This window comes from Rhipicephalus microplus, chromosome 7 (assembly GCF_043290135.1).
Source record: "Rhipicephalus microplus isolate Deutch F79 chromosome 7, USDA_Rmic, whole genome shotgun sequence".
Classification (NCBI taxonomy): Eukaryota; Metazoa; Arthropoda; class Arachnida; order Ixodida; family Ixodidae; genus Rhipicephalus; species Rhipicephalus microplus.
Genome location: NC_134706.1, coordinates 27,656,941 through 27,681,751, shown reverse-complemented (window position 1 = coordinate 27,681,751; position 24,811 = coordinate 27,656,941). Strand labels below are relative to the sequence as shown.

Below are 24,811 nucleotides of genomic sequence, written 5' to 3'. Positions count from 1 at the left end.
TTTTGTTGTTGTTTTTTAAATGTATACATGAGGTTTGAACGAAAGGGTATGCAAGGAGGTCGACCAGATGCTTCGATCTGGTTCGCTACCCTACAGTTCGCCACGTATCTTGAAACGGTTTGATCGAAGCCAGCGCCATGTAGTTTTTGGTTCTGTGGCGAGACTATACCAATACATAAAAACGTACTCATCAAGCATACCGAGGTATTTATTCCAACGACAATCCCCAGTGCTTCGCGGCTGGCATCAGTCATAGCAGTTCAGGCCACGCCGCGGAGCATTCTAGTTAAACTTGCTCACGACTATACGTCTGCCCATTCATTACGCGGGCGCAATCTATCGCTAAGTCAGGTCGATTTTAAATGTAGTTGCATCCGTAGTCCGCGCATTTCAGCCCAGCTGCGAGAGCAAACCCGAATGAGAGGGAGAGAGTTGGTAAAGCCAAGCGGAGGAGAGGTTAGCCTGGTAGAGAAAGAGTAGCGACGTCGAGAGAGAGAACCAGGGTAAATGAGAGGAGAGCAAAGGTGAAGCTGTGGTGGGAGAGGGGCAGACTGCACGGAGGGAAGGAGCGGCTGATAGCCATTGAGGAAAATCTGTGGGTCTGTGATACGTGGTGCACGTTTCACGTGTGCGCCTTAAAACAGTGCGCGTCACAAAAAGGAAGAAATGACTTAGTGCACGCGCGGTGTTGTGTAATTGACGACGACGTTGAAGACGTCACGTGCGAGAGCACAAAGACGCGTGGCGCGATGTCAACAAAATAAGAAGGAAGGTGAACCAATGACCAGTCGGCACGAAAATTACAAGAGCCAATAGCTTGTTAACACGGCAACTCAGCAGTCTGCAACGAGAGGTCGACCCATGGACCCTAGGATCACGGAGGTAGTAGTTTTAAAGAATAAATAAAAGAAGAATCACAGCATATCCGCCGAGTGAATGATCATATGAGTGAGGCGAAGTGTCCGTCCGTCCGTGCGGCCGTCTGCTCGTGCATCCATCCGCGCGTGCGTCCAGATGAGCGGACAGACTGAGGCACTGACGGACGCATGGATGGATGCACGAACGCAAGGGCGGACAGACAGACGTACGGAATGCAGCATCTCGGGTGCATGGATGGACGGATGGACGTACGCGTAAATGACCGTAAGCACGGAGAGAAGCGTGGACGGACAGATGAATGGAAGCACAAATGGACGGACGCACGGGCAGTTGGACACAAGGATAGATGGACGGACGCTTCGCCCCACTCATCATCATTCACTCCGTGAATATGCTATGAGAAGCACTAATGCCACCTAATTATATTATTCCCAAGGACACATACACGCAGCGCTATCTATTGAGCAAGTCGTAAACTAGATGTGGTTTCTACATACAGAGTGGGAACGACCCACGGCCTAAGGAGCTTCGGCTCTAAAATAAATTTGCCGCTTATCTCTGTGCTTTGCTGCAAAGGACATCAAAAGAGTATAGTCATTTGTATGGAAGCGCTGCGTGAGGTATGGTGCCGTTTTGCAGTAATGTGAAGAAATGAAAGTCTTTTTTAGAACGCTGAGCCACTGGTAGGTGGCAGCACCAAGTCATTTTAGTTAAAGGCCCTCAGTTTCTCCTTGGGAACCACTTCGCGACAAGTCATCGGGCTCCTGAGAAGAATAAGTGGACGGAAGTGTGGTCTACAAGAAAAACAAGCCTGCAAGTTAGTGCAGGCTTTCTTCATTTGTTGGGTAACGAACACATGCCCCTTCTTGTACCTCAGGAGCAACGCAATGAATAAAGTCGATATATTAATTAGGCCAGTCTACAGAGCGCCCTTAGGATTACCCACTTGGGTCTGCAACGGCAAACTCTTGGAACTAGGTTTACTTGACACCATAAACGAAATAACTGAAGCAAAACGAACATCCTAATGGTGGAGGCTATCCTGCACTCGACAAGGAAATGACGTCTTAAAGCTCCATAACTTAAAACCAATAACTGGAGCCACACTGAAGCTTAAAATGCCACCCTAAATCAGAGCTAAAATGAAAATCTTACCACTGCAAAAAAAAACAAAGGTAGTCTGAACAAGTGAGGTCGGCTAGCACGGGTGAAGGCACTCAAAAAGCACTGGATAACAAACCATTGGCGTATGTGGACGCCAGTCACTCAGGCGGGACGTATTATGTTATTGCGGCACTTGATGGCTCTGGACGCACAATGTGGACAGAAACCATTCAGGCCGGCTCCACAACTTAGGTAGCAGAAACAGTGATTGCCATTGGAACTACCATTGAGGGCACGAAATTTATTATATAGGATTCGACGTCGGCTATCAAGGCATATGCTGCCGGGTATACACATAGAACGACACTGCAAAATTCACCAGACCTCAACAACAAATGAAGCTCATTTGGGTTCCGGGCCACTGTGGTAATGCGGAAAATGAGGTCGCTCACCAGACAGCTCGAGGGAACATAAACAGGGCAGTATCGCAGGAACCAAATCAGAATGACGTGACGCCCAGCTATGGAGACCGGCTCAGCCGTCACCGAGAATGAAGAAGGCTTTATCCACCTCTACATGAGGACTTAACCCACAGTCAAGTAGCTACACTGCGAAGGGCTCAGATTCATCGTATACTCAGCCCGAGGAGGCTGGCCGCAATAATGAATGATGAAAAGCTACAAAAGTCTATCAACTGCGGCCTATAGCACACGCAGAAGAAGACCACGTATTATGAGATTGCCCCAACAACCTTCCACACGAGGAGCTCATGCAGCCATCTCCCTCAGCGAAAGCCTAAGCGAGGACCTTAAGAAGCCCGTATTTGCTTCTACAGGCTGTTATGTCTGCGAGTCCACAGCGGACGTCCATGCCTCTGAAAAAGGCAATCTGTGTCAAGGCCAGCCCGCGAGCCCGCCTGACGCGAACAACTCCACGGCGTCAACACGCGGCGGTGCCTCTCTGCCGTGCACGCACAGTGAGTCACCTCAGCCAGCGAGCCCGTCGAGCAAGCAACCGGCGCCTTCCTGTTTGGCGGGTCTGTCGCAATGCCTGGCGACGTCCCTCCTCCTTGGGTGCAGCCACCTGCAGCGCAGCCTCTCCAGATTCGATGAGAATGACGCGGCCCAGCGGCGACCCCATTGGAGGAGTCTGACCTCACGACCAGTGGCGCTTCTGGTTGGACATTTGGTTACTCGAAGAATCCACCCGGTGCATATAAAAAAAAAGCCCTGCGTCGCGTCGCGAGCAGTAGACCGATGTGTCAGAGAAAAGAGCTCGGTTCTTCGAGTCTCTAAGCTGTCGGCCCCCGTGCCGAATTTGTAATGCCTCTGTATATAGGCTGTACATAAACCTTGTTTAACTCACCGTCGTCTCATCCGCTCGTCTATCAGCTCTGCGCAGAAGCAGTCGCGAGCTGATAAACCTACGCTACCAAACGGCTGGTGACCTTCCCGGCGGCGTTCGAAGCAGTGGCGCTTTCAGGGACGTGTTGGCGTCGCCGTCTTTCGAAACAGTGGTTGCAGCGGTGAGATTCATGGCGCCCTTCGTAACGTCGTCGGAGGCGCGCTTCGCAACAGTGGTTGGCAGCTGCGGGATCGGCCGGCGTCAGCGACATCGATGCGGTTAGTGCCTGATGTTTTCCCCTCAGTTCACCAAACTACTCTAGCTCAGGTTATAGCAGTTTAGAGAAGGGCTGTGCGAACCATTATAGTGAGCTTTGATCGTTTCGAGCAAAGTCGAAGTGCTTTGAAACCAAAGCTAATGCGGAGGGGGTAAACGCGGGAGTGTTAAAAATTGCTTGCGCGTCTTGCTAGTAGACTTATAGTGGGTACGGCAAGTAAATTCTTAACAGGGACAAACAGCAAGAGGCTAGTGTGAACTATGGAGAACCTTAAAGTGAAGGAACTCATCGAAATTTGTGAGGAACTCGGCCTTACTTTGGGCCATGCGATACGAAAGCAAGCGATCCTTGAGATCATGAAGGATGAGGGAGTGTCGGCTGAGGAAGTCGATGAGGCCTGGGTGAATATCAAAGCACGCCGCGAGGGGGCTAAAAGGCGAGAAGCTCGCGAACGTGAAGAAGCTGAAAGGCGAGAACGCCGTGAGGAGGCCGAGAGACAGGAGCGCCTCGAGTTGAAACGAATAGAATTTGCAATCCTACAGTGTACGCAGGCGCCTGCGTAGCTTCTCCGACAGTTCAGGTCAGCGCTTATAGAATTCAGGACCAACTGCCACCGTTCGTAGTAGGCGAAAACATGGCGAAGTATCTCGTCAAGTTTGAACACGTCTGTGAGCGAAATGCTTTAGAGCGGTCTCTTTGGGCGCAGAACCTGTTCCGGCGAAGTGTCCCGGCGAAGTGTGCGACGCGATAACTTGCTTGTCGAGGGAAGCGTTTGAGAGCTATGACGAGGTTAAGGAAGTGCTCATGAGACGTTATAAGTTGTCACCCGAGGCTTTCAGGCAAAGGTTCCAGTATGCTAAAAAGGGGAATGAGACACACGTTGATTTCGCGTTTCGTCCTAAAGCCGATTTAATTGAATGGCTCAAGGGCGAAATTGTTTATGACGACCGCGATAAAGTGGTGGAATGCGTTGCATTGGAGCAATTCTACCGCTGCATCGAGGAGGATGTCAAACTTGGGCTGCAGGACAAACTTGGTGAAGTACAGCTAAACAAAGCAGCAGAGTTAGCTGAGGAGTATTACACTCGCCGAAAGTTGCATAGCAGGGCAGTGCGCGTAGAAAAGGAGCAAAAGAAAGAGGGTTCTTCAAAGAAACCTGATCAACGGAAACCCGCTCCGCACCGTAATTTTAAGAAGGACTCGTCTCTTACGAAGGACACTGTAGGGGAAGGGCAAACAGAAGCGGAGAAATCGAGTGAGGTTCCTAAACAACGCACTGATACCACACGCACGTTTGAATCACGGAAGCCACTAATCTGCTACAACTGCAAAAAGGAAGGGCCCATCGCGATAAACTGTAAGCAAAAGTTTGCTTTTGCAACAATTCGAGAATGGGAAAAGGAGTTGTGGTTGTTAGAGCCGTATCTCCTAGAAATTAGGGTGAATGGGAAAACGTGTCGAGCACTTAGAGACTCAGCGGCAACCATGGACGTACCCTATCCTTCATTGGTGTCTCCGGATGACTTTACAGGAGAATGCGAGTGGATCAGGCAAGTCGCCGAGGAGCAGAGTGCTTGCTTACAAATCGCCACGGTTGTCATTGAAGGCCCGTTCGGTAAGCTTCGCACCGAAGCGGCTGTGTCTGCCGTGCTTCCCGATCGTTTTCCTTATTTTTTCTCTAACAATTAAGAGCAGCTTCTCAAAGAGCAGGTAAATCTTTGTTCCCCAACTTAGCGTACATGGCCCTCACGCGATCGCATGCGCGGAAGCTTTTGCAGGAGCTTGATCTTGTTCAATGCGGTGAACTCTCAAGTGACCTTGTCGGTGGGTCGACGGAACCTCAGAGAGGAAATTTTCCGCGTGAGTCATGTGAGCAGTCACTCGAGCGGCCCGTCGCCGAAGCGACCGGCGTGGCTTCCGTAGCAGGGGGAGACGACATGGCGCCATTGAGTCAGAGCGAGAGGGCGGCAACGCTCTCGCCTGTAGCGGAAAGTTGGAGTGAGCTGTCGAGGGTTGATCAAGAAAAAGAAACGCTCATTCAAGAGCAGCGTGAGGACCTCTCGATAAAGGCGCTACTGTAAAGCGTAAACTTGGGAAAAAGAAAAAGAATGTTTTTTTTTTTAGTGTGAATAAACTTTATAAGCGACCCCAAACCATCCACCGCCGACGGCGGCGTCCGCAGTCTTCTCTCTATCTTTAAAAGAAAGAGGACTTGGCGGGCCGCAGCGCGACGCTCTACCAAATAAGCCACGGACGCGACGCTGATATCCGCTTTCGCTCGCTCCTCCGCTCTCCTCGCTCGCTGCAGCTGCGCGCGCACCCCTCTTTCTCACGCGCCCGCCTTCTCTCTCAGTCTCCCGTCGAGAGCGGGTCGTGCGATGGATGTCCCGGAGGCAACGCTACCATCAACAACGAATGCAGTACAACCGAATGCCAGCACTGCACCCGTCGTTGGAGGTGACGGTACCGCGGTGGTTTCGCCGACGTTGGAAGACAAGGCGGCGCTGCGAAGGGCTCGTGAGACCAAACGTAAGCGGGTGAAGCGGGCAGCGGATGCCGAACTGCGTGCTCGCGAGGCCGAGTGCAAGCGGGCGAAGTGTGCAGCGGATGCCGAACTGCGCGGTCGCGAGGCTGAGGACAAGCGGGCGAAGCTTGCAGAGGATGCCGAACTTCGCGCTCGCGAGGCCGAGGACAAGCGGGCGAAGCGTGCGGCGGATGGTGAACTGCGCGCTCGCGAGGCCGAGATGAGGCGTCAGCAACGAGCCGTGAACGCGGCCCAAGAAGCGGAACGACAACGCAAGCGTCAGGCGGAGAAGGGCGATGAAGGCCGGCGCCAAGACGCCGCTCGCAATCGTCAACGGCGAGTGGACGTTCCCGAAGCCGTTCGAGCCAGTGAACGTGCCACGCGGGAGAGGGTGCGAGCCCTGGACTTTGCTCGTCCGGACGCGCGTTTCAAACGCGGCTTTGTGGATCGCAGCTTCGGTCACAGCTGCGCAGTGTGTGACCGGCTATGGTTCGATAAGAACCTGAGCTGCATTTATAACCTGATAGCAACCTGAGCAACAACGATAACAACCTGATAGAAACCTGAGCTGCTTGGCTTCACCCATTTCCCCTCCCCTTTCTGAAAAATAAAGTTTATTCCTGCTCCTTCTGCCCTGATTTTTCAAGCGATGCGTATACGAAACCATACCGCTTTATTTTTTTCATAGCTGCGCTTTGTCAGCGTAGCGTAATAAACACTTCGGTATTCAGAATTACGTATCCTTAGATTTTCTAAATGAAAAAAAACACTGCCTAACATTTGACTGAGTGGTTGATATGTGGGGTTTAACGACCCAAAACCACCATATGATTATGAGAGACGCCGTAGTGGAAGGCTGCGGAAATTTCGACCACCTAAGGTTCTTTAACGAGAACCCAAATTTGAACAGACAGGCCTGCCGCATTTCGTCCTCATATCGAAAATACAGCAGCCGCCGCCGGGATTCAATCCCGCGACCTGCGGGTCAGCAGCCGAGTACCTTAGCCACTAGACCACACCGCGGCGGGGCCACTGCCTAACATTTACATATTTACACATTGATGTTGCGCCTCATATATACGTATTATTTGCTTTTTTATTGACAATCTTCACAAGTATGAACGCAGGTGCCAGATAATTATTAGTGGGCTCTAAGCACGGGCATAAACTTTTGCCGGGTGAGTGAATCGTTGGACAGACACCATCAGACAGACCGAAATTTTCGCGTTGCAGTACCCGAAGACCACCGTGTTTAAAGAATGAACCCCGCATCTGTCTCCAGCAAAGTGGGACACCTCAGTAGTGGTTCACAAACAAAGGGATTAGGCAAGATTGCAAGAAATAGAGAGAAAAGTAAGAATCGGGAGACAACTACAAAAGTTCTCGTACTGGGCCCCGATCAGCGAGCGGTCGTCCGAAAGAGGACATCGCGGATGACCGTCAGCCGGGAAATCCATCCATCATTTTCCCCCGAGGTCCAGAGGATGCCAGTGGTGCCCGGTCCTCGTACTCCTGTGACCGTGTTTCATCTTTCCTAACTTCTCTTTACTTCTGTTTCTCTCGTTGCTCGCTGTCCCTGTGCATCTTTTTCGTTCTCTCTCTCTCTCTCGCTATATATATATATATATATATATATATATATATATATATATATATATATATATATATATATATATATATATATATATATATATACCTTTATTTCAATCCTTTTAATCCCTCCTCACCACCATCCCTGGATAGCTACTGCAGTTACGGGGCTCACTTTTCTCTTTTTTTCCCTTTTATAACCACATTACCACATAAGAGGAGAACGAGACGAGTGGAAAGCTGTCGCCGTAGCGGGCACTGAAGATGGGCCGTCGGGTTGTGGACCCGAGCCACGAAGACTTCAATCAGCCGAGGCCTCCTGCCATCGCGTTTCTGCTAAGAGAACCATAGCTTACCGGTCATGAACGACAGCCCAATCAATGTCTGCGGACTTAAGGGCTGAAAAGCAACCAACAGCAGCAGTCGGGCTACGGGCAACGTTTCTTGATGGCTACGGGCCCAAGCTGTGTGCCATAGGAGAGTTAGAAAAAGCGGGCGACGATTTGGAGTACAGGGTACTCTACTATGGGAGAGCTTAAAATTGTATTGTGAAGCGTTGGCCACTAAGTACAACGACGTGTGAATGAAGCGGGGGGGGGGGGGGTTAGAAAAAGGGGCAACAATTTAGAGTACCGGGTACTCTACTATGGGAGAGCATAAAGCCGTCCCGCAACTGCAATGAGCAAAGGAAAACAGTAGAAGCGAAGTAGCTCAACCACCAGCGTTTTCCTGCTGTCACCAGTGAACTTACGTCAAGCCAGCGTAATTGGCGAGACCGAACTCACAATTTTCTCTGCTTCACCGCTCAGCCGCGTCCAAACTATGCTCTGTTGTTAAAGGTTTTGGACAATCACAATGCTTCTAATTAAAAATGTTTCAACGCGTGAAGTAAACTTTTTATTAAGTGTTCACCTGTGTTTTTTAGTTTCCGTTTATAATTGAAGTTTTGTGCGTGTTTGTTAAATGGACGGCTTTGTCCACGTTCATGCTCTCGGAGGCACATCCATAGAGAGCTACAGGTCCATTCGATTCACCCTGCTGCACTTCCAGATCTAGTTCGCGGTGGTGCCGTCCAGCGATCGAAGCGTCACAGCGCGTGCTAGTCTTTATTCTTTAGTACTTGCGGTGTTCGGTTTTCGAACCTCGTTCTTGAGCGGCTGGACTACGCCGAGCAAGCGCGTTTCAAAGGCTATAGGGCATCGATTGAACCATGAAGTCTCGGAGTCTCATTCCTTGCGTGGTATCGAAGCAAGAAGCGTGGTGGTTTGGGCTAGTTGGTGTGGCATCACGTTTGTTATAGCGCGAGAACAGCTAACTTGCAACAGAGGGACAAAAGAAGACCAGCGCTATCTTTCAACTCAGTTGCAAGTTAGCGCTCGTCTTCTTTTGTCCCTTTGGCGTCTTTCTGTTATAACAATCTTCTTGCAACAAGAAGTCACGCGTTGAGCTGACACTGCTGTCTTCCCATGCCCAGGCTTGCTGAATAACGTAATGCTTCCTTAGATGTTTTAACTATAGTGAAGTAGAATATAGTTTTAACAAAGAAGCTGTTCTGCAGCTGCGTGACACGTGCATGCCGCATTCAGGTTCCCGAATTCCCCGGTCGTGGTCGAAGCGGTAACCACACTGTGAAGTGAGAAAGGCAGTCCCGCAAATCCAGCTCCCAAGTACGCCAATAGGTGACGCAACCACCTCGGTCACGGACAAAAAGGTAACCACGCCGTGAAACGAGTAACCACATCCACGCGCATCATCCTCGCGCTTTACCGCTCCAGACAAGTCCAAGTACGATTCCGTCTGTACGCTTTCCCCTCTTCGGGCATCGCGCCATGCGTATTGTACAAAGCAGACCACAAAAGCATAGCTCTAGCAAGAGACGACATTTTGCTGACACGCTCACGTGGGCCGGCGTAATGCGTGACCGATTGTACACTAGGATCTCATCCTAATTGAGCATGACGCGGCACATCATGCCGACATGAACGGCGAACGTTTTTGTTTTTCAGGTCACCTTGCTAGTGAAGAACTTATGCGCCATGCTCGTAGGTGTAAGCACACACACAGAAAAAAAAAGAACCGACAACACATATTTTGCCCGTTTACGCTAACTATAACCGTGCGAGCGTGCCTAACTATTGTTGTTCTGGTCGTATCATGGGTGCGCACAATCATCTTCTCAAATAATGAGTCACGTTTAAATAATTTCATAGTTACGTTAAAAGTCAACTTGCGTGCGGCTCGTATACGTAAAACGCAATACTTAATGAGACTCACGTCCCTTCCCGGCGATGTTTCCCATTATGGCAGGCGGAGGCAATCTGTAGTACCACCCATGTTCGTTGTGGCGACGCAACGAAGGTATTACACAGTTTGTGAAATCTGACGGGCACCACGTTCATAAGTTGCACCGAGCATACACATCCACGCGAATTTCGACCTAACATAAATGGGAGGAACCGGTAATCGGTAACTCCAGCCTGTGTTTCCCACAACGGTTTACTGTGGTCAAACTAAGGTTGTCAGACAGCAATACGGACAACCACAACTGCAGCTTATTCTCGAGATATTTTAGCTCGAAAAACAGAGCCCTACAGTAACATTCCGAATGTCTTCTTGGCCAGCAACGATTATTGTCATCGATCTCGCCTGCCCGTCTTCGTGTTATCTGCATGTGCCCAGCATTTGGGGGCCATGGAGATAGCACGAAAACAAGCGCGCTATCAGCGTGATGTAGTTGGCGTACGATTCCGGACGGGGAATTTGTGGGAGCAAAGTTTTCTTGAACAAGCGTGAGCAAGCCGGATGACGATTCTTCTTTTGGCGCTATAAAAACTTCCCAGTTGACGGGTAGTGTTTTATGATCAAGAGCCATGGTAATATCATCAGAGACGCCGTAGTGAATGGCTTTAGAAAATTTCACCATCTTGTGAATGACATCTCACAGCACCAGGGCTTCGAGAATTATTGAAATGCGGCAACGGAGGTTGGGATTCGAACTCGCGATCGTTGACTCAGCAGGCCAACACCATAAACATGCACTGGACCGTCGCGGTGTGTGTGGCAGGGAGAACTCACCAAAGGGTGCGACGTATTTGAGGAGTGCCCTAGATGTGGCATCCAAGTCTGGCTCAACAGCAACAGCTTGCCCTGTATAGCAAAAACTGATGACAAAGACAATACCTCTGCTTCTAATGAATAACATAAGCTGATATTGAAGGCCCTATGACCTTTGTTGACCGCAGTGTGTCATTCTTGAAAATAAATGCTCGTGAGGCGACAAACATGTACTCTTGAAAAAGAGGAGTTGACAACACATTCCTGTGTTTAAACAGCGTAAGCGCACTCCCCCTGATTATTCCAGGGCTTCGCCTGTCCTGTGAGATTCTTGCTGGCTGCGACGAAGGACTTCATACACAAGTAGGCAACTCCCGCTAACTCTCTGGACAGACAGACAGACAGACAGACAGACAGACAGACAGACAGACAGACAGACAGACAGACAGACAGACAGCCATGTCAAACATGTCTGACAGACAGACAGACAGACTGACAGACAGACAGACAGACAGACAGACAGACAGACAGACAGACAGACATAGTGCAGCGGGCTATTCACGCAACGAGACTAATGGGGTAACATTCCCAGCTGTAAGGGCTACTGTAGTCCCTAAGTTTTACTTCTTACCGACCACTGCCTCCTTTCCTGCTCCCCCCCTCACACACAACCAGTGTCTGCCGCCATTTTACATTAGCCACGCATCCTGCTCCCCCCCCCCCCTCACACACAACCAGTGTCTGCTGCCATTTTACATTAGCCACGCATCATTCACCGATTGCGAAGAGTCTTTTTCCTCCGGTCAGTACCTCTGTCGCTAGCGAGTGGGGCCCTCGTTTCACGACGCCCCTGCTTGAACGCCACACTCTCCCAGACATGACACCGTTGCCTGGAGCGATTGGCAAGTGGAACACTGATATGTGGGGTTTTAAGTCCCAAAACCACCATATGATTATGAGAGACGCCGTACTGGAGGGCTATGGAAATTTCGACCACCTGGGGTTCTTTAACGTGCACCCAAATCTGAGCACACGGGCCTACAACATTTCCGCCTCCATCGGAAATCCAGCCGCCGCAGCCGGGATTCCATTCCACGACCTGCGGGTCAGCAGCCGAGCACCTTAGCCACTAGACCACCGCAGCGGGGCGCAAGTGGAACAAGAGTGCCGGTAGCAGTACGAACGAAGACGACAGTAGGCGCAGTAGCCTTTAAAATATTGTACTAAGTATACGAGGAACGAACATTATCAAAGGAACACTTTTTTATTTTCAACACAAAACAAAAAAAGACTTGTCGAAGGAAAACAAAAACCGCCAAGACGCTCCAGAAAAAAAAAGGAGAGGGGCTCCAGATGAACGTCTCGGACGGAGAAGTTCTGAAAAAAAAACCTGAAAGGAAGCAGAAAAACAAGAAATTAATGCATAGTCAAACTACCCTCTGGCGAAAACGGCGGTGCCAAAAATCTAGCCGGCTAAACGCATTTGGCGAGCGACGAATTGTTGATAACACTAAATGCTCAAAGGAAAACTTATGGGTCAATCAGCTACCATCGCAATTTTTACTTCAGATTTTTTTTCTAAGTGCGTTGACGTCCTAATAATAATTAGGCGCACGATGCTGTACTACTGGCGATGTAAAAGGGATCCGAGGAAAGCCTCGCCTTGGTAGCTATCACTCCATTGCAACGAAGTTTCGTCCCCGGATAGAGAAATGCCACTTCAATAATAGAGTGATAGACCACATTTATGCCTGGGTGGGTATAGCCACATTCAATCAACGACCGCGGCACTGAAACCTTCTGTGGGTGTATCTGAAAACCGAACAGCTATAGACCCGACCAGTTTCAGAAGAGGTGCGCTGTTGAATGCAAGAATGCTCCGAAATCGTTAAGAAACAATCGGGAAGCGTCAGCTTCATTTTCAAATTACGCGCATCAATCCCCGTGCGTGAAGTCAGAAATTTGATTGTTATGTGAGGTTTAACATCCCAAAACCATCATATGGTCATTAACTGGATTCCCAAAGAAGGCAAGCGGATGAGGGAAAGACGAAAGTTAGGTGGCCAGATGAGACCAGGAAGTTTTCAGGTATCAAGTGGGAGTATCAAGGACAGGACCGAGTTGACTGGCGGAACTTGGGAGAGGCCTTTGCCTGCAGTGGCCAGCTGATGATGAATACGCGGAAAAAATCGTAGCTTCCACCAACCTGATCCGGTAACCCGAGGACGACGGTCATACGAAGTACATGGCCGTCTGCAGGGGTTCGAGAACCTTGACGGCCTGCACGTACTGGCTGGTGGTGATCGAGTCGGCCGAGCCGCCGGACGAGTCACTGCTCGAGCTGGAGACGTCAACCTTGCTGATCACGTGGTTCTTGGCGCGGTACGCGGCCAGGTGGGCGTAGTACACCGGAGCCGGGATGCTGACGCTGCGCGAGCACCGGGCATACGTGTGGCAGAGGTAGAAGCTGAGCTTCTGCAGGTCGTCCGCCGAGAAGTCGGAGTCGTCCCACACGATGTAGTAGTGGGACGGCTTGCTCGTGCCCTGCGTCGGTGCGTAAAAAAAAGAAATGACAAGATTGCAAAATGACTTTGAAAAAAGTTGGTCGCGTGTCTGCCCGCTTCGATGCTAAGGTCTTCGTCAAGAGACTACAGTCTTCCGTTTGGAGAGATTGCACGTACGAGATATGGGCGCCGCCTGGCAGTTATGTCAAGAAACGGAAGTTTCTGTGAAGCGGTAGAGCACTGGCAGAGCTGTGTTAATTTTTTTAGCAAAGCGTAATGAATAAATGAAATAAACAAACTGCTTCATAGTAACGTATTGATGTTCCGCCTCAATCGTGTTTCACCTCAACGAAACTAAAATGGCTGGGCCTTCAGAAAGTGTGCATGGAAGTATCACAAGAAAAACTATTAAAAGGGCGGTAATTGGGGGAGTTTAACCACACGAGGTACGTTGTTGGGCGTGAGCCGGGGGTTCTTTAAAGAGTAAGCTAAATTGCGTGACCTTGGCCGGGAATCGTTCTGCCCATTATCGTATTGGCGCCTTGGAGTTTGCAGCGCGACACCGTAGAGGCAGCTAAGCTACGACGAAGGGCCTAACCACGACTGTAGCGATCATTGTATGCGGTATATCATTTTTTTACTGCGTAGGACCTTGGGCACTGAAAATCGCGCTCATATACCTGTATGCCGAAGTGGCTGCACAAGAAGAAATCGAAGTCCAGCGGGTGAGTGACCACGGAGTCGACGGTGGTGCCGGGCGGGACGTTTTTGCACTTTCCGACACCGTCGCGGTCGTTGGCGGGCATGAACCGGGTGTGGTGTCGCTTCTGCACGACGATGAATGTGAGGGCCGGCTCGTACGTCTCGTTGGGAGACATCTCCTGGCAGGCAAGCCGGATGGCGCTCACCTGAGGTTACGCACAGAAAGGGACGACAGACAGGTAGTTAATGGCCGACAGAAAGGTGAAAAAACGAAGGTTCGTTTCCCGGGATGGTTAAACGACCAAAGTCACTTCATTTACACTGCAGAGCGAACAGCAGCCATATAAATTTTAAAGATCAGGCCCTGGCATCACGCCGACGACAGCCGTATCAATTACGAAACGAGGGCTTGAGGCCAAACAGGCGTGCAAGAAAGCAAATAGAAGCGCGAGCACCGTGCAGGCATAAGTATCATGCAGGTGGCAGCCTTACTTGTTACACATTAAATTGTATGGGCCAGCTGCAGCCATGTTGATTACGATGCGAAAAGTACCAACGAGCATCGTTTCAGGCGGCCACAGCCACGCGCGCTCACCTCCCGGTTGCGGACCTCCATGAACTGCCCCTCGCTCACTCCGTCCCGATAGAAGATGATGCGCTCAGGCTTGTGCTTGGTGGCCCGGTAAAAGGCCTTGAGCAGTTCCTTCATCATGTCCTTCAGGTCTCTGATGATCTCCACACGAGACGTGGCCGTCGAGTCCTCCATCTGGACTCGAACAGAAGCGTGGAACCTGGAAGGGATCGAGTCCAGGCTGCCGACGCAGGCAGCGATAGAGGGGCGGTACTTGTCCCCGGGCGCCGGGTGAGTGACGTCTGCTCCGATAATGATGATGGGCTTCAGAAAGATAGCCGGCTTCTCCTGGGACAGGAGGCTGTTATTGGTACCGCCCAGCTTGGCGTTCATTTTCTGGCACAGGTTGGTGACCAGCGCCGGGTTGCACTTCTTGATGACGTTGTTGTCTATGACACACTGGGTGCGCAGGCCGATCTCTGTCTCGGCCACCTGCTTGATCTCGGCGTAGTTCGTGCTCTTGGTCAGGACGATGATGACCATCTCGATGTTGGGGACCTTGCGCTGCTCCTCAAGCAGCATGGTGCTGATCGGCTTGCGGTTCGTGTCGGCCGAGCTGATGTCCACCGGCTGCTCGATGCGCATGCCGAGCTCGTTGCCCGTGCGCACCAGCAACTTGACAAAATTGTCCAGACTGCACAAATAGATGGGGATGTATCCCATGATTGGGCGGTGGCTCAAGCCTCCTTAGCTAGAGTGCAATTACTTGCCATGATTTTGGCTTCCAGAACAATGAAAAAGTATGTTAGACTGCGCGGATCGATAGGGGATTTATCCCAAGATTAGGCTGCAGGTCACACGCTCTAGCTAGCGGAAGTTTCCTGCCATGGTTTTGGCTATACTACAACAATTAGCGAACTAGCCGAAAATGCCACGCTTGCTTGATTCTTCTTAATATGGTTGTCAGACCGCAGTGGTTTCATCTCGAAACAAAATTCGCGAAAGAATATTTCCCATGCCGGGGAAAAGCAATACCATCTGTACAGACAGGGTGCTGCAACACCTCTCCCGGGTCAATTGGGAGTTTTGAAGGGTGCACTGGCTACGAGTGGCATCTAGAAATCGGCAGAAGCCGACGAAAGCGTGTCTGGCACTTCCGCCGTCAGCAGCACCAAACACTTTTACCAGATATACAGTGTTAGTGCCGTTCGCCACCATTGCATAGTCGTGGACCAGCGGGCCCTTAACATGCTATCCTCCTCAAACTTGCATTGAGGTACTGCCCAGCCCTGCTGCGTAGATAACTCCATATAAAATGACCTAACCTAGTCTCTCAGACGTCTGTAAGTTGCCGTCCTCGCGAGGACTTGAATGACAGATTTGTGTGAAAATTTGCCTTTAAAAAAATGGCCCGAATCTGCATGTTAAACTGCAAATGTCGTCAAAGGAGGATAGTCTTGCGTCTGGAGAGGGTGCAAAAAGCGCTTATTTGATGTTTTGCGCAAGAAATTCAGTGAATGGTATTCTGGAGGCGCTGCGTTAGAGTGCCTCGAGCGTGTAGCGAAGGCGAACGAGCTCATCGAGGCACGTTAGACACGAGCGTCATCTGGCAGTTATCTTCAAAAAAGAAGGCATGCGCGCCCGTGGAGAAATATGCGCGCCAGTCCCGGTGGTGATAAGGTGTAGAACGCAAAGCGACGGGTAGGTGCCTCCATCGTGTCGTCGTAGCAAGGCGTTGGAAACACCCTTTTGAGCATCACATTGCACTGTCAGCACAGCGCGATAGACGCTACACTCCTTAAAGTGACGTGTGTGCCTCTTCTAGTGTAACGGCAGACTTACAAAACATTGACAAGTTGTTATGGCGCCTCAGATATGCGCAATAATTACTTTTTATATGACAATTGCATAACTATGAACGCTAAAGCTTGTGCAATTATTGTGGGCACTGCGGATGGGGTTGGCCGTTTGGTGCCGTTTGAGGCATCATTAAGGGCGCACAAACAGACAATTGTACAGACAGACAGACAGACAGACAGACAGACAGACAGACAAAGACAGACAGATGGATTAAAATTTTTCCGTCGGAAATCCCCAAGAAAGACTATCGTCTTTTAAAAAATGAAACCTTCGATGAGCTAATGTCATCATGACAGAGCAGGCTGAGAGAAGTATGTGGCAGATTTTGAACCACTTCCGTATGCTCGCATTTGCCCGTGAGCTCTTAAGGTAAAGAAAAACAACAAAGAAACCTACCTGTCCCGCTGAGCAAAGCGGCTCAGGTTGAGCACCGTCCAGCGCGTCAGTGAGGCCGCCTTAAAGAAGTGTTTGCCGCGCAGCTCCCAGGTGCCCTCACGAGGCTTGGTCACAGCGTTGTTCTCGAATACCAGGGAAGGCGGCTCGAGCACCCGCCCTTTCAGCTGAGTCGGCTCGGTGCTGATCTTAATGTTGAACTCGCGCAGGCACTGGTCGTTACTGCCGACCAGGTCCCGGACGGACTGGCGAATCTCGTTGAAGCGCTTGGCCGGAGGCTGAGCGGTTCGCTTGATCATCTCCGAGGTCTGGTTCTCGTCCAGTTTCTTCCGGCAGTGCTGGCCTTCGACGATTTCGCACACCTCGAAGGGCAGGTAGACGGGGTGCGCGAGGTTTCCGACCTGAATGCAGGGCAGGTTCGGATAAACTAGGCGGCCATAGCGGTTCTGGAAGTAGTCAGCCACCGAGCAACGGGAGCCGTCCTCCATGTCGAAGAACAGCCTCTTGGCGGGCTCCTTGGTGACCCGGACTACCTTGTATTTCCGAGGGTAGGGCAGGTGGGTCACCTAATGAGTAGTAATAGAGTACAAGAAATGCAAAAGGGGACCACCCCATGTCGCCATGCTGGTTATTTTTGTTTATGGGCTTGAAAACAATCACGCCAAAATCACGCTTTCAAAGAATTTAGGCAGAGTCTCTGACGACGTCACAAATGTTGGTCAAATAGCTGGAATATAGTGGCGTCACGTTGCTATACATAGCTAGACCTTGCTCTACAGCATTTTCACCGACATCTGCCTACAACAAAATCTTAAGTATTTTTTTAAATCCCGTAACAACTGTAGATTCTGCATACTGCCACTGGAAAAAGCAATGCTCGTAGGTACCATTTTTACATACTGTAAAAGCATATTCGTGGGATATCCCAGTTCCTCTGAGGCTTTGGATATCCATCTATACCCATTAATCGATAACCATTCGTCATTATGCTTACGTTATTTACATATCTACTCAATATCTACCTCGAAAGGGGGAGCAAACTCGAAGAGAGTGGGGTCAAAACTGCCTTGACCACCCACTAGCCCCATTAATACAGCGGTGTACTCACCTTGATACGCAGGCCCTTGAGTTCCTTGTTGAGCCGAACATTCTGAAAGTCCCGGAGGTCGCGGAAGTCGGCCGCGGTCATCTCGCGGCGTCCGTCGCTCAAGATCTTGCACATGAACGATATGACCGGCTGCGGCTCGTAGAACGCGGTGGCTGACATGTCCACGTTCAGCATGGGCTTCCACTGAGCCGGTCGCACGCTGGTGTAGTAGCCGAACCACACTTCGCGACCGCCCCCCAGAGAGTGCGCCTGGTTCGGAAGCGGCGGCTTGAAGAAGGAGCGGCCAACAGGATTCAATCTGATGGAAGGGCCGTGACGCAGAACAATGTCGACGGCTTGCAGGACCTCCTGCGGGACGGTGTTGACCTTGTTCTCGAAGACTGCGTGCAGGGCGTCCAGGTTCACGGTGGCCGCGTACTGGATCTTGACGACAAACTTCTGCACCCTCTGGTCTTCCTCGAGCTCTACCGCGAAGATCCGCTCGCGGAACTTGAGCTCCCGACGCGTGTACAGGTTCTTTCGGCCGTCAAATGCCGGCACGCAGTTGCTCAAGTCTAGGCGGTACTTCTTGACTAGCTGTTCGATGACAAGTCTGTTGATCTTTGTGCTAATGCAGCGGTACTTGCGCTTCTCGGGTATCTTCGCCTCTTTGTTGTTCTCGGAGAAGATCTCCACGTCATAGTGATACACGTTGCCCGCCGGAATCTCGACGGAAAAGTGGTTGGCCATGAGCTGGATTGGGCGGCCGAGCTTTCCCTGGGCGGGTCGACGCGGGAAGTGGGACGGTAGTGTCTTTTGGATCTCCTGCGGGATCGTGAGATGATGGGAACGACGGCCGTTTGTAGTGACCGGCACGCATACGATTATTTTGCAAATAAGCGAGCAGTGCACGTGGTCGCCGACAGGATATTCTCGTGGAGGGGGGGGGCGTAATCCAGTCAGCATATCGGATGGTGGAGGGGATCTTGCGTGAGGGCAAGTGCTGGGTGAGGCTTGAGGGGGGACAGGTTTTCCTTTTTCACCAGCCCTGCCCTGCCGACAACAGGGCGTGGGCGTAACACAACTTACTTGCCCCCCGCTATCCCTTCATGCTTAGGTTCCTACCGGCAACAATTTGCTTCCGGAACGATAATCGGGACTAATTGCCGTTGATCGCGCAGCCGGTGTGTGCCTCCATTTTTTTCATAACTTGGCAGATTTACACTGTATGTCTAAGTGCATTAGCCAGGCATCTTTCAGCGGACGCATTACACCTTTCACCTCCAGTCCGAACCGCCATCGTTATTGAGCGGTGCACTCCTAAACCAGGTGCTACTAAAGCGTTAGGACTAACATGACTGCTGAAAACGAGCGTTAGCCAGCGACGTTCATCGATAGCTTTCAACGATGGTTTTCCGTACTTATACCCGAAGAAGGAAAAGTCTAGGGACCTTAGTCGGGACGAGCGTAGAGAAAGCAATGGCAGCAAACAAATCTCGGTAACACACTTAACAGTCAAAGTTTTTGTAGCGATATATTCTCCAGGCAGTGAACTACCTTAAAAGGGTCCCGCAACACTTTTTCAAGAAGCCCTAAAATGGACTCTTTTAAAGGATCTTATTGCCTCACGAGTTCACCACCGCACAAATTTTCCGAATTCTCACAGTTCAAGCGGACATTTATTGCACGGTGCGATCAGCAATTTCTCATCTCTCGTCCCGATAAAAGCGCTCACAGGTTCCCTGCAGAAAGTCAACGCTATGTGCGATTGTCGAGCGCAGATTCTTGCGAATCCATAAGTAGCGCCCACGTTCTGAACCCGTTGTGTGTCCTCACGAACTTTAGAAGTGGTCATGTCAGAAGAATTTACCTTGAAGGCTTTCTTGCGTTTTGGAACTGCGAGCTGCCTAGTGAGTTTGGCCCATTTTAATGTGGCTCTATGATACCGGAAAAAGAAATCTCCCTTCCGGGTATTGTAAGCTGCAAATGGCGGAAGAAATGATGCAACTGTGCCTCGTACAGATGAAGTTTTCATCTCTAAGTTACAAAGGCTCCACGGCACCACCGAATAACCATCATTGAGTGCGAAAAACAAGGCTTTACTGCCACAAGGAGTTCTCGCCCACATAGAATTTATCAGGCAGCTGCGCTTCTATTTGCTTTAGATTCAAGTTCTCAAGCTTCAACCCACAGAGTGCGTGCTGATTCGGCACTGTCTTTGAGAGCCACGCTAAACCAATTTCGTAGGCTTAGAGTGTCGCAATGGGTGCTTACAATATAAATCTCGGGGTGCATACAATACGCATTTGTTAGCTTTTCCTAATCCTCGATAGTCCGAACTATCTTAAAGATGTCCGTTTGAGGACACGTTACTTGGTTTCACGCTACGAGAACAAAAAGATTTGGTTAGTTTCAATACTTAGGCATGAGGGAAATTCTCACTTTCTTTCCCATCCCATTAAATCTTGGTGCATAAAATAAGATCGTAGTTGAGAGCTTTAGAATACCGTACGCAAAGCTTCCGGGCGTAGTTTTAGCGTTTGTCACAGAACGGGAGCCTATACACGAGGTGATCGTATGCGACGCAGCGCAAGCGCAATACATTGCGTATGTGCTTAGAACTATCTAATAAAATTAGAGTTCCTTTGCTACAGTACTATTACGAAACGATACTTACCTGTAGACGGAGCTCGTGTGGTTAATCTATTCTCATCTGTAGCTTGCGACGCGAATGCAAAGCTTTGCGTAGCGCTGTTCTAAAACTCTCGAATGCACTTGCAGTTTCACCAGCGGCAGACTTCTTTCATGGCGTAACTATTACAAAACTATGCTCACCTGTAGGCGGAGCTCGTCGCTGGACCTCTGCCTGGGTCCGCATATGATGTTTGGGTGCACGTCACCGGGCACCTGGGGCAGTGGCGAGGAGTCATGTATCGACCCCTCCTCAGTGGGAGGCACGCAGCAGGGCCCGTCGGCTGTGGCGCCTACGACAACGCCATGGGTCACGCCGTTCATGGTCAGTGTAGGTGGCACTATAGCAGCAGCCGTGGCGTTAGGCAGGAGCTGCGTTGAGAACGGTGGCACTGCCGCCGCGACGCCGACCTTCTTCGAGATGACTTGTGCGAACGATGGCTGAGGGGGGGCGCCGTTAGCGTAGTGGACCTGTCCGTTGGCGTGGGGGACCCGTCCGTTGGCGGGGGGGACCTGTCCGTTGGCGTAGGAAACCTGGCCGTTGGCGTGGGGGACCTGGCCGTTGGCGTTGGGAACCTGGCCATTGGCGTGGGGGACCTGGCCGTTGCCGTGAAGGCCCTGATTATTGGAGTGGGGGACCTGGCCGTTGGCGGCTCCTCCCACCGAGACGACCGCCGGTCGCCCCACGTTGCGAAGCTCGGAGGCGGTGCACTCCGCAGCCACTGCAGGAAACACCAATTGTTTCTCCACCTAAGAAGTCATTGCACTTAAAGGCAGAAAAAAATTGGACACTGAAACCTTATAAGAATACGTGCAGACTTTCACAAGCGCGGCTGTGAACTGCGAGTGTTGTGTTTCTAAGCTTTAATCTACGTCAAAACGATTCCGCGTGGCGTGTGAGTGGCCAAACTTTGAAAAATAAGGTTGGCATTTACGTCCACTGCACCCCTACAGCCTCTTCCCCTGTAATAGGCGGAGAGTACGGGAGGGGGGCTTGGGGGTCGGGAATCCACCGGGCGGCATCATGAAAAGTAAAGCCCCATCCCCCCCAACCCCTCGCATGCGCCCGGGGTATATTTTCAGACTTTGGCTTAGGCTCTCATGTTATGCAACCACACTGTTGGCCACCTTGTCGTGAAGGTATTCTAGAGGGGACGTTTTATGCCCGTTCCCTTTCCTTTCATGACACTGAAATTGGAATTGCAGAGTAGCGATAACAAGGTAGCCTTTTTGTCACCCCGTTCCCACTGGGAATATGGAAACTCTCCGTTTATGCTCCCAATGCTTCCCGACTACACGCGATGCTGAACAGGTTAATCCCGGCTGTGGCAAGGATGTACACAAAAGCTTCTCATCCGTTCTTCTGGCTTACTGACTTACGACCCTCGCGCGCATGTTTACTTTTCGGGATACCCACAGGGCCCGAATTCTTTTTTATCTATTTGTGCTGTGGTGTCACTAGCACTTGTTTGTGTTCCTCCAGCAGCTACGCCACATCGTAATACCGCCATCCCCATTGCTTCGCAATGGAATGGCAGCTCGCCCTTTCCTCCACAAGCACCTATTACTTATAACGGCGTCACTGGTCACGATCGAGCCCAATTTCACTATCGCGATTGGCTGTGTTACGCAAGCTGCAGACAGGAGCCAGTGAGCGTTGAGAAATTTTATCCTGATTGAGTTCTATCACCATCAGCACTGCACAGTAAGCATTATATTCCTTTGCGTGCTCTGGAAGTAAAAAGACAGGATAATTACGGTAACAACACAAAAAGATAGGTGACAGGGTCGGCTCCAGGATTTCTTTTTGGTTTGTAGGGTACCCTGGGTCGAGAGGTTTGCTTGCTCTTTGGGGGGGAGGGGCGAGAAGCCGACAGAACTTTGGGAAGCCCCAGTCCTTCCTCTCCCCCCGTCACCCCCGCTGGCACCGCCTTTGATAGGCAAACGTAACCGACAAATAATCAGTCATCAGTGCGGCCAGTGTCCTCTTCTTTATGTAGTATAGGAAAAAAGGCTTCTGCTGAAGGGAGGGCGGAGAGACAAATAATTAATGGTGAAAAAATCGAAAGAGCAGCCTCCAATTCGCTACCTACGCAAGGCTCAAGAGAAAGGTTGAGGAAATATAGGTGGCGTTCGGGACTCTGCGAGAGTCGTCGTGTTTCGATCAATGAATTCATGCTCCCGAGATTGTTTTGAAGGCCTATCTACACGCTATCCACTCAGCTGCCGCACCGCAAGTGTCGGGGACACCTGCCGCACGCACAAGCGGAGGGCGTCTCGGATACACTGTTCCGCCCACCACTTGGGTGCGTCAGGTGTCCCGCCACGTGCGAGCACAGCTAGGCCACTCATGCAGCAGCCGGATTTGGATGACCTATATCATGAAAAAATGATAATCGGGCAACATCTACAAGAAGGGATTGGAATCGCCTTCATGAAACTCACATCTGCGTGTGGTGTACGAAAGAACCCGGGCCGTCTCAGTTGTAGTGACTGAGGACATTAAAGGTCCAGGTCAGGTTCATTGGAGCATAATGCATCGGAACATAGGCACGTCCTGTGGTGTTCTTGCCATTTACGGTTGCAGCGGGGACGACATGTAAATGCAGACGCGACATTGGTGATCTACGGGTTTTCCATTGTGGGACTTACAAGCGAGCCGCGATAACTGTAGAATAAGGTATGCAAGACTAGCGACAAACTCGAGAGACAGATTCTGGCATAACTGGATCTGGCTAACTAGCCCATTCTGGGCAGGGTTCGGCAGCTCACTCACTCAGACTCGCACCCCGGATGATATCGCCCAATGGGAGAACGCCCCGGAAATGGGGTCGTTCTTATGGAACACGCTACGGCCAACGGCACCTCAATTGTCGAGTGACACCCGGGAGGCGGAGGCACGCACCAGGCGCCCGATAACGCAACGCACCGCGCGGAAAACCGCGATACGATCGAGGATACCCGGCCACGAGCCAAGCTGCCTTAGTGCTGTCTATCAATTTTAAGCAAACATAGGCGAAAACGCCACACGCGGAATGGTAGCCTTCTGTCGATCCCCGTCAAGCTGGGAAGCGCTTGACCACTCCCGGCCAATCAAATCGAGTGACTCAGTCCCTGTCCTAACCACGCCCTTCCGGAACCTATCGCGAGTCTTTTCGAGCGACGATACACGACCGTCGCGTTTTCCCTCAACTCGATGCACTTATTTACAATGCCCTCACTCGCACACAAACTTACGACGCTCGGAAGCGTTGTGGCAACGCCATGGCGACGGCGAAAAATTCACGTGATCGTGATAATCTAAGCCGCCTTTTGTCACAGCGCCACAGTGCATACGCCACCCTTCCCTATTGGAAATACAGAGAAATGCCTTGACCTCTTAAACATTCGTACTAGTAATGCCGGCTGTCCAAGACCCCACTAACAAATGCGGATCGACACCAAAGCAAAAAGAGCTTACCTCTGCCACGTCCACGAGGCTGTCTCTGAAGCAGTACAGCCTCCATCGGGATCAAAGACCGTGTTTGCGACGCCAGATCTCGATGGAAGGGAGGGCGGGACAACTGCCTTTGGGACAGTTCGGTGGGTGGGAGGCGGCTGCCGGTGGAGTGTAGCGTGCCAGCGAAGGACCTGCTGGCACCGGTTGCGAACGAGCTCCTTCTGGACTGGGCTGAGGCTCAAGTCACGCACTTAAGCTCGCAGCCCGGGGGTGGGGTGGGGGGGCGATCGACCAATGAGAAAACGCCACGGCATGATCGCGCTCTCGGGGCAGACGCTACAGCCAATGGGAAAGAGGCTCCATTGTTCCGTGGCACCCGGGAGGCGTAGCCACGCACCGCGCGCTCGATCGCACAAGGCACCGCGCGGAGCACCGCGAGAGCACGGATGGTCGCGTGGATGGAGGGTTCTTCGTTGTCATCGTAGCATGCATTTAGTTGGGTAGAAGTACGACGTAAACTTTCTGTATAGATATAAAAAAAATTCCTTGACTACAAGGCCATTCCCCTGCACTGCGTATGAGCCATGCTCACTGAACCACCTCAGAGAACCAATGACTGTGAACATAGTGAACCATTATCACTGAACTACAGACAGACAGACAGACAGACAGACAGACAGACAGACAGACAGACAGACAGACAGACAGACAGACAGACAGACAGACAGACAGACAGACAGACAGATAGACAGTGAGACAGACAGGCAGACACACAGACAGACAGATGGGCGG

At 51.1% G+C, this 24,811-nt stretch overlaps 1 protein-coding gene across 1 annotated transcript in view; it reads right to left on the bottom strand.

Moving 5' to 3' along the window:
- LOC119179320 (protein argonaute-4-like) overlaps positions 1–24,216 on the bottom strand; it is a 71,015-nt gene extending 46,799 nt beyond the window's left edge. The window contains exons 1-7 of the mRNA XM_075868888.1: positions 24,041–24,216; positions 20,725–21,302; positions 17,911–18,714; positions 16,806–17,368; positions 14,574–15,243; positions 13,957–14,184; positions 12,979–13,316 (exon numbers count right to left, since the gene is read on the bottom strand). Coding sequence (XP_075725003.1) covers positions 13,005–13,316; positions 13,957–14,184; positions 14,574–15,243; positions 16,806–17,368; positions 17,911–18,714; positions 20,725–21,302; positions 24,041–24,086 — 3,201 coding nt within the window. The 5' untranslated portion in view covers positions 24,087–24,216 and the 3' untranslated portion in view covers positions 12,979–13,004. The remainder of the gene's footprint in view (positions 1–12,978; positions 13,317–13,956; positions 14,185–14,573; positions 15,244–16,805; positions 17,369–17,910; positions 18,715–20,724; positions 21,303–24,040) is intronic.
- Between the last annotated feature and the right edge of the window lie 595 nt (positions 24,217–24,811).